We start from the raw sequence: 10,418 nt of genomic DNA, 5'->3' as shown, positions 1-10,418 counted from the left end.
TATAAAAGTTGACAATTCTAATTTAAAAAAAAAAACAGTTCACATAGGATGTGACAATTTATTTACTAGTTTTGCCAAACATCTTGGAGATCAATTGTGCATTGATCCACAATTACAAAAACTGACTTCGTATTTTGAACATAAAATTACACATATTAGAAGCCCGAAACTTCATCTCGCATGAAGAAGAGACCAGAAGGACCTCCTTTAGGCAGCAATGCCAACTTCAAAGGGCTTTCCGCACCTTCTTCGACGGTCAAGGTGCCTTTGTTACGGTTAAAATCTGTTTTGACAAAGCCAGGACAAACACAGTTGACGCAGAAACTCTCATACTTTTTGGCTGCAATCCTTGTGTATGCATTTAAGGCTGCTTTTGACATCTTGTATGCAGCTGTAAATGTAGGCCACCCGTTGCTTTCCAGTGAACCTTCTTTGAAATCCTTCCGAAACTCTCTCAACACCTCTTCAAGTCTATCTTCTGTGAGTTTCTCTCCATCACCCAACACTTCTTTAGCCCATTCATTTGTTATATACTGCCCAAAAAGAAAAAAATAACAAAATTGAAGTGAGCCAATTATCCCATATGTTGAGATGGACGCATAAGATTCAAGAGAATTCGTGAGTTCTATATGTCCTACATGATGCACATACAACTCATCTGTTGGGATAACTTAGATAACAGTTATTGAGATCTATATCATAACTGTTTCCCTAAACACAACTTCACAAAAAACAAAAATAAAAATTTAAGGTCACTGCATATTATATGTACCTCTAACTTGCCATAGTAGGAGGAGACGTTGACAATTGTGGGTGAATCTGATAGCTGAAGAAGAGGAGCTAGTGATTCAATCATGGTTTTGGGTCCATAGTAATTTGTTTTGAGGCAGAGCTCGGTTAATTCGTATGTTTGAATCATTGCGCGACTAGGATCAATTTGTCCACCTGAAGCTCTTATGGCTTCAATGTCAATAGTTACGCCAAGCATTCCAGCATTGTTGACCAAGATGTCAAGTTTTCCGAACTGGGTTTTGATGAAATCAGCGAAGGAAGCGATGCTAGCTGAGTCTGCTACATCAAGCTGATGAAAAACCACTTTGCCAGAAAGGTCAAGTTCATTAAGCTTTTGAACAGCTTCAAGGCCTCTCTTTTCATCTCTTGCTGCTAACACCACTGTGATGCCATTGGAAGCCAATTGCTTCACTGTCTCATATCCAATCCCTTTGTTTGAGCCAGTCACAACGGCATACCTGCACATAACAAAATCAATATATACATACGTTTATGACAATTGAATTAGTGATTAATGCAAAGAAATAAAGAGAAGAGAAAATGATTTAGCGATGAATTAGCACATACTTTGTTGCTGGTGCCATTGTTGATGTGGAGAAGAAGTTGTTACTTTTGAAAATAAGAGGATTGTGTTTCTTGCTTAAGAAAATATGAGAGAGAGCTGGTTGATGAAAAACAACCCAATTTTGAGGGGTATATATGGGCAACGATGGATGTAGGATTTCGTCAACTTTGAACAACAAAGAAAAAAATGTCGGCCAAATAAAAATTACTCTTAGTTTGTCCTTAACTAATCCAGTGTCTCTCTCACGAGCAAGTGTTGGGAAATTATGCGAAATCGATGGCTTTGAGGTGTGAATTATCACTTTCTTTTAGGTGATATTTGTCCCCACAAGTTCGCTGATGGGTTAATGACAAATCACCCTCAGGATACAACAAAAACCATAAACTTGTAGTGAGCAAAACTGAAAGTTTTTCTAAGAGTTTCTTATTGTTGTTGCAGAGAAAGAGAGATTGGAAAGAAAGGGTTAATCCATTGTTTTCTCAATATTAGTATTAATCTTCCCAGAGACATGTCTGTACACAAAAAACTGCTAGTAGTTATTTGTTTGAATAAAAACTGTTAAACTGCATGTGTTTTTATCCAACTGACATGATTTTTCATGTCTCAAAAATTAGACAAAAAATAAATTTGAAAATATAAAAATTGGTATTATATATTCAAAAATTTGACTTTCCCTCTCACATGTATTGAAGTACACGGTAGACTCAACTCCTTATAAAGTGTTTAAAATTCTCGTCTCTTTCCAATGTGAGACTTTTGTTTCTCTACTAGTTTAAACAATCTACTAGTATTACAATCTACATCAACAATCCCACACTTAGATTGTAATACTAGTCATTATTATAACTAGTATTAAGCCATCATGGCATCATCTTTAATTAATATGATATGATAAATCTTTAACATTAAGTGACAGCTAAGCTAATTTAACATTAAGGATTTTGGATTCTAACTCTTATGTCTTACTGATTTCTTTAACACAATTTTTATGGGCCAAAAATCTTATAATTACCTGATACATGTGGGATAACAAGACTCACGTGTTTTGAATTTACCATGTGTGAAGGGATCAAACACGATTGTGTCGTGGATGGGTTCTTGCTATAAAAAAAATCTTATAATGAGAGAAGCTTACGTTTTTTATAATCCGAAAACAATTATTTTTTAAGTAATTTTATACAACGGTGCTAGGTAACTCATATAGTAGTAGCCCAAAATACATGTTAAATTTTAAAAAAAAAATTACATATTCAGAATCAGCGTATAAAACTCTTTCTAACAAGATCCATTATCGATGAGTTTTATCAGGTAAATCTTAATTTCATTATTTTTTTCAATGGAATTTCAAAAACAAATGAATTCAGAACTAAAACAATGAATTCTAGACCGTGCATTTAAAAAACAATAGAATCTATATTAAAACAATAAAATTTGGACAAACAATTATGGGATAAAAGAGTGTAAATAAAATAATTTCATTGATTAAATCAATGGAATAAATCTATTCGGCTCCCATGGACTACCAACCTAATGGACTACATGTCATTTTTCATTTCATGTTATAGCCTTTTTTTTTTTTTTTTAAATGAACAAAAAGGGATAAAAGGGGAATCAAACTTGACGGCATAATATATGAACATCGTCCAATGCATGTATATATAGGGAGTGTGACATTGACCAAGTAATTGTATGACCAACTTAAAGCAAATGATTAAGGAATATAGTATGTTGCTTCCTATGGCTTTGACTAGCCTTGGAGCTGAAATCAAATCCCAAAAACAGTCACATTTGGATGTTAAAGTCATTTTTTAAATTATTTTTTATATAAGAAAATATGAGATTCTTGAATAGTAAAAGGGTGATTGTAGCCATATTTCTTTGGCAGAGTAGACCATATCACATAATTAAGCATATGTTCAACAAACAAACTACTTCATATTTTACAAACGGGACGCTGTTATTTTGCGCTATCAGAGTTAGAGAAGCTCAATCTAGCTTTAACCATCTCTCAAGAGTTTATTAGAGTCCTCTTTCTCCCTCTTTCGATTAGTTGACTTCATCTATGGCTGTCCCGTCTAGTAGAGATCCATTGGTTGAGAATTATTAGGGTTTGTTAATATTTTTCTAATTTAATAATTAGGGACATATCTTTCAACTTTCAGGCTTGGACCTTAAAACATGGGAAATGTGTATTGGAATCTGAAAAAATTTATGTATTTTGAGTTTAAAAAGAGATTGTTCATCACATATGTTATAGTGTGATATGTTGTAATAAATATTTAACATATATCTTAGGACACATGTTATCAATACCCTTAAAAAAATATCGACGGGTAAAAAAAATTCCAGACATGACGACATTTTTACCATGATTTATGTCCAATCAAAGTTACGTTGACCTTGTCAATATTATTGTGTATATGACAAATGATCGACTATGACAAATGAAGGAAATTTATTATATGTCCTTTCATGGTTTGACTATGACTAGTCTACAAGTTGAAATTTCCAAACAACGCCCATATTTAAACGTTAATTGAATATTTGAATTTAAACTTGCATCTTATCATATGTGCATTTTCTCCGGATATCAAGTCTTTCTCATTTCACAAATTTTTTTTTTGAAAAGGTCAGAATATTCATCAACCCAACTAGTGTGCAAACGAACTGCAGGCCATAAAATGACACTCAAGCCACAAAAAAATGGTGGAATAGTGAACATCACAAAAAACAAATGGTAATCTAAAATGAAACTTGCAAAGGTGCACAAACTTTTATTCAAAACTAAACAACTACCCAAATAAATCATTTCTCACAACACTACAACAGAAAGAGCCTATAGTTGCGGTTAAAACTGCCGCCATACGTAAACAAAGCCGCTAGAAAAGACTTTACCTGCGGTTTACCTTCCGCAGCCTAAGCGAGTGTCGCAAGGTATGGACCCGCGGTCTCTGTGTCTGCGGTTAAAAAATACGATACCGCAGCTGTAGAGAAAACAATACCTGCGCTTTTTAAACCGCAAGTATAAGTTTGAGTTTATTGTCGTGGTTTTGTAAACCGCAGATAACATATACCCGCGATTATGTTAGCGCATTAAAAAAGTTTAAACCGCAGCAAAAAACTGGGTAGTGTAGCACATTTGTTTGTATAAAACCGCAGCTAGAGACTTAAAAACCGCAGGTATAAGGTATGCTGAGCGCAGGTAATGGTTGGATACTTTTACCATGGTACTGGTTTTTGTGATTTCCTTCCTGCATATAATCAACCATATACCAAATAAACTTCAAAATCAGAAACAAAACCTCCAAAATAGCATACTACAATGATCCAAAACATCCAATATAGCATACTACAATGATCCAAAACATCCAAAATAGTCTACTACAATAATAAAAAACATTCAAATTAAATAGTTTACTACAATAATCCAAATTAAGCATCTGAAATTTGTCCACTACAACCATCCAAAATTAGTCAAGTCCAAAATGTTGCCAATATGAAGTACTTCAACGTCCTTAACATTAATTTCCAGAATAAAGTTAACCAACAAGATTTATCAAGGATGACCTGCATTAAGAAAATTATTTATCAGCTTTAAAAAAAATGTAATTAGTTAACATTACATACTAAAGATGCATATTTGGCTTGCTTACGTCGGTCACCAGATAGTGGAGGCTCGTGGCTTGAAGAGGAAGAGCGTTGATGAGGATCCAATGTGTTCGAGACATGATGATGGTCACTAGGAGATGAATGTGCCTATTTGTCACGAGAACACATCCACATATATTAAATCCACATATGAATTAAAAATAAATAGAGATAGCATAAGTAATTACCTCTCTATTCCCATATCCATAAATATGTGCCAACAAAGTGCTCATCTGAGACTGCAACGTCGATAGTTGGACATTGTATTGAGCAATTTGCATCTTGAGCTCCTCCACCTCTTCATCTCTATTGTTTGGCCCACTATCACTCATTGCAAGGCCACGAAGTTGTCGAGGTACACTTTGTGTTGTCTTTTGAGAAGGAGTCGGGCCACTGCCCACACCTCGAACACGACCATGTCTATCCGGGCCAAACACTTCCATATAGACATCATTGTTACTCCATCCAATGTCATCATCCATAGAGATGGCACTATTAGGGTTCTCTATCATCTTCTCCTGGAGCACTCCCTGATTAACATAAAACAATCGTGTAATCAATTTGTGATGCTCACTATGTACATTTGCTAAGATAATATATTAGAAAAAACTTACAATTTTATCTTGAACGACAAAATTGATATAACTCCCATCTTTCCTTGTATGAGTCTTAATATATAACTTGTCACGACTTGGTGCAACCCCATCTTCCTTTGCCTACAAGAATGAGGTAATTATATCAAAAAAATATGTCATTATACTATATATGTAATCATTGATAAAGAATACTAATCATCTCTGTTGCCACTCTTGAAAAGCTTTTGGTCCCGGTAGTGTGAACCATCCTCTATTTCTGACAATTGATCTTTTTTATTTCACTCATGCGCTGTCACAATAAATTCAGGTCATTTTCTAGCAATAAATTGGTTATTCTGGACAAGATTAGAGAGCATATTGGCCTCTGTTCTTCAACATACTAAATTAGAAAAAGAAAAATTACAAGTACCTGACTATCCGTAGTGCACCAATGAGAGATAACACTACTCCACTGATCCTTGTTCACTCTTCGAGGGACTAACGCAGCCATTTCTTCTTCTATCATTGCTTTAGGAATGAAATGACGTCTTCGAAGATGGGACTTAAAAGCTCTCCATTTTTGTCCAAAGATTTTTAAAGTCCAGTTTTTTATGGTACGCTCCCTCTCAGGTGGAATTGTGAATCGTTTTGTGAACATGTAAAATTTAAGAAAATATAAAGATGAAATCCATAGTTTTTCAAGCCAAATAGACAATTAGAATTAAAATATACCTTAATAGCTTTCCACAGTTTCTCTTTCTTCCTTGCTGGAAAATTTTTCCATGTATTGTGATTTAACAAGCCCAAGTTAGATTTTCACACCGCTGTCCCCATAAACTTTGTATATTTACCACCTTCCTCACCAATTGGTTGTCCTAAGCTATTGAATTTGACATCAATCTTTTTTCCTAGCTTAGGGAGATCCCAAATTTCCTTCATTAAAGTGTAGCCACGCCCTTGTTTTGGTTCCTCCGATGAATCATCTAACAAAAACAAAACACATGCATGTTCACATTAAACATATTTTATCACGTTCCTTTATAGGATTGTCATTAACACCAATATCTAGCAATTGTTTCAATATATCAATGCCAGAAAGGGTTGAAGGACAAGGTCTAAGTTCTTGTTCACCATCAAATGTTTTTTTATCGTAGTGGAACTTTCTATTTTCACCAATGAATCGGCGAGAGCTCATATAACACCATTTTTTACTGTATTCCAATCATCTTGATGTTGTCTCATAATTACATGTCGGACATGCAAACTCTCCCTTAGTACTCCATCCAGACAAATTAACATACACTGGAAAATCGTTAATGGTCCACATTAACGCTGCACGTAGCTTAAATGTCTCACCAGAAAAACGATCAAAAGTATCCACTTCAACTTCCCACAACTCCTTCAATTCCTCAACCAATGGTTGTAAGTAGATATCAATCTTGCTTCCTGGTTGTTCTTTGCCTGGGATTAGCAAGGATAACATAAATGAAGTTTGTTTCATACACATCCACGGTGGTAAGTTGTACGGCATCAAAATCACAGGCCACATACTATAGTTAACATTCATATTTCCAATCGGATTAAACCCATCAGTAGCTAGTCTTACATTGCAAGGGTCCAAAGCGAAATCCGGGTACATGCTGTCAAAGTGTTCCCAGGCTGGAGAGTCAGCTGGATACCTCATTAGATCATCTTTTTTACGCTCATCCTTATGCCACCTCATAGACTGTGTAGTCTTGGAAGACATAAAGAGTTTCTGAAGTATTTCTTTCAAAGGAAACTAACGTAGTACCTTTACAGGTCTTCTATATTTACGTTTCATTGAATTTCCAACAATTTCACGATCATTTGATAGCTATCTAGAAGCCCCACACACATCACACACATCTTCATCTGCATTTTCCTTCCAAAAAAGCATACAACGATTGTGGCATGCATGAATTTTTTCAAAACGGACCCCTAAGGGTCTGTTTGGTATCACTTTTATTTCTTGTTTTTTGTTTTAGTTTTCAAAAAATAGAAAATAAAAACAAAAAATATTGTTTGGTTGTATTTTCTGTTTTGGTTTTTATGAAAACCAAAAACAGGTTTTCAAAATTTTTGAAAACAAGAAAAAATGTTTTTAAAAGTTTTGGAAACAGAACTAGTTACATTTATTATAGATTACACTTTTTTTAAAATTTCAGATTGCAAATCGCATAGAGATATGAAGACAATGATCAAATATACTTTGGGTTATTGTTTTATTTCTTATATTTTTTTCTTTCTGCTGATGTTTTCAATGGTGAAATACGGCAAATGCTGCAGTTTTAAAAAATATAGTGGTGTGGATATATTCCATTACTATGAAAATAAAAGCATAAACACATTTTTTTTTCAGTTTTATGCTTTCATCTTTTGTTTTCAATTTTTGTTTTCAGTTTTAAGTGTTCAACCAAACAAGTTTCAATTTTATGTTTTCATTTTATGTTTTATGTTTTATGTTTTTGTTTTTTGTTTTTGTTTTCAAAATTTTTGGAAGTGATACCAAACACAACCTAACTTTTTGACAATTTGATTTGTTTCATATGCATTGCGAGGCAAATTGACACCTTTAGGAAAAGCAATCTTTAACAAATTAAGCATCATTGACAAAAACTTGTTGCTCATTCCACCCATAGTCTTCATATGATATAAATGTAGGACGAATGACAACTTACTAAAGGTTTCACAACCTGGATACAATTCCTTATATGCATATTCCATCGGTTCATAAGGCTCTTTTGATATTGTATTAGGCTCCGTAGTTTCGCTAGTTGTGCCTTGGAATGAGAAATCATCCCCACTAATTTACTAATTTATCCTGACTTTTTATGTTAATGTATTATGTACAAGGATAAAATAGGTTTTTAACTTATAAATAACTTAATTAGTCATCACTTCTATCCAAATGACCCCATTTTTAGGAGAAAGTATTTTGACAAAAATTTAATGAAATCTTCCTCTAATTCCCTTCAAATCCCTCCACTAAATTAACAAGAGAATTGGAAGGAAACTTCATTTTCATTCCCTTCCCTTCCCCAAAATCCCTCAATCCAAACACTCTTAGGAAGACCTTGCAGTCTTTTTCTTAGAGCCACAATTGTCACATGCTTTGCTTTAACCTCCATAATGACTGTACCCGTTACATATATTTGGTTAAACTGGTACGTCCAGCGAATTGCATGCATGCGCTTCTGTCTACTCTAAATTCATATCTAATTTAGGCCTTGAAGGATAAATAAAGAATCCCAATTAACTTTAAAACTAACTTCTCAAACCCTAAAAGATCCACACACAAAAAAAAAGAAGCAATTATCCTCCATTCAATGTTTAAATTCGATCAATTCTCAAATCGGGTCTCTGCAATAACTAATCAAAAACATCTATGAAAGTTCAAAATATTCTATTACACCAAAAAGAATAATTTTTTTAAAAAAAACACTTCATTTATGCTGTGATAATTCCTTAATTATTGAATAGTTTTGTCAAACAGCTTGGAGATGAATTGTGCATTGTTCCACAATCACAAAACACAAAAGGACAAAAGGATAAGGGAACTCTTGAATTTTCCATAGCCGACAATTCTCATCCAACGGTAGAGAATAAGTCTGTTGAAAAAAAGACTAAAGTGTGATATGATATGGCAGACCGTCCAAATCATTAGATTATAATTGTGAGCTTTTTTTCGTTTTGTCACCCGTACAAATTTTTATTTGACATATAACACCCAGTTAAAATTAATTTGATATCTAGCACCGTGCCGTTGGTAGAAAGAACGGCACTTCTTTGTCTTTAGTGAAGCCACTATTTACAATAACGATTCCATTAAATTTAATCAAAGCCGCTGTTGGAAACAGCGACTGTGAGAATGATAACTAATGCTGCTGTTAATTTGAACGAGCTTGTGCAATGGCTGGCCTTCATGTACTCCGATTGATGCCTGAACCAACTGATGTTGCACTGCTATATGCCCAACAGCGGCAACAGACTGCTCAAGACTCTATGGGTAGCGGAAGTGAAAAGATTGCACTCATCTTTAACATGGGTGTTGGTTACTGTGATGTAGCCGTCAGTGCTACAGCTGGAGGAGTCTCACAAATAAAAGCTTTAGCGGGAAGTGCTATTGGAGGAGAAGACTTGCTTCAGAATATGATGCGGTATCTTTTTCCAGAATTGGAGACTATGTTAATGAGACATGGAGTTGATGACATCAAATTAAATCAATGGCAAAGCTCCGAGTTGCAACTCAAGATGCAATCCACACCCTCTCGTTTCAGAATAGTGTTCAGGTTGATGTCGATAGCGGCACCTTTTCTTTTCCGTAAGCCGCTGTTGATCCACTAAAGACAAAGCAATGCCGCTGTTGAGAACAGCGGTAAGATGCTAAAAAGCTAATAAATTTCAACTGAGCGTTATATGTCCAATTAAAAATTGTACGGGTGTTAAAACAAAAAAAAACTCTATAATTGTATGAGAATTATAAACTTCGTATGTCGCAAAACCCTCGTAGCCAAAACAAAATCTAACTTCATATTTTGGACATAAAATTATGCACAAAAAACATTTTATTATACAGCAAACAAATTTGTGCAAGATCTAACATTAAACATGGAGTTGTTTTTCAAACATCTTCGAGATAAGTTGTGCTTTGATCCACAATCACAATAATAAAGTGGTATCTTATTGAGTTGACTAAACACAAAAAGAAAAAAAATTACATGATCGTATGTAGGTATGTATAGGTTTCAATACTCTTAAACGTTGACAATAATTAAACACACACACACACACACACATATATATATATATATGATCCA

General features: G+C 34.3%; 1 protein-coding gene across 1 annotated transcript; it reads right to left on the bottom strand.

Moving 5' to 3' along the window:
* On the bottom strand, nucleotides 1–1,474 carry LOC119982704 ((+)-neomenthol dehydrogenase-like). The gene is made up of 3 exons (XM_038826206.1): nucleotides 1,360–1,474; nucleotides 773–1,250; nucleotides 1–533 (listed from the first exon to the last, which is right to left on the bottom strand). Exons 1-3 carry the CDS (start codon nucleotides 1,374–1,376, stop codon nucleotides 156–158), a joined length of 873 nt encoding a protein of 290 aa, XP_038682134.1. The 5' UTR covers nucleotides 1,377–1,474; the 3' UTR covers nucleotides 1–155.
* Between the last annotated feature and the right edge of the window lie 8,944 nt (nucleotides 1,475–10,418).

Source organism: Tripterygium wilfordii, chromosome 17 (genome assembly GCF_013401445.1).
Source record: "Tripterygium wilfordii isolate XIE 37 chromosome 17, ASM1340144v1, whole genome shotgun sequence".
In the NCBI taxonomy this organism is placed as follows: Eukaryota; Viridiplantae; Streptophyta; class Magnoliopsida; order Celastrales; family Celastraceae; genus Tripterygium; species Tripterygium wilfordii.
The sequence above is the reverse complement of the archived record's forward strand: the minus strand, read 5'-3'. Positions and strand labels throughout refer to the sequence as shown.

What these genes read in the sequence shown, in the direction of transcription:
- LOC119982704 (XM_038826206.1), bottom strand. An exon ending in CCTACTATGGCAAGTTAGAG is followed by an intron (nt 534 to 772) that starts GTACATATAATA and finishes CTTTTTGGGCAG; the next exon opens with TATATAACAAATGAATGGGC.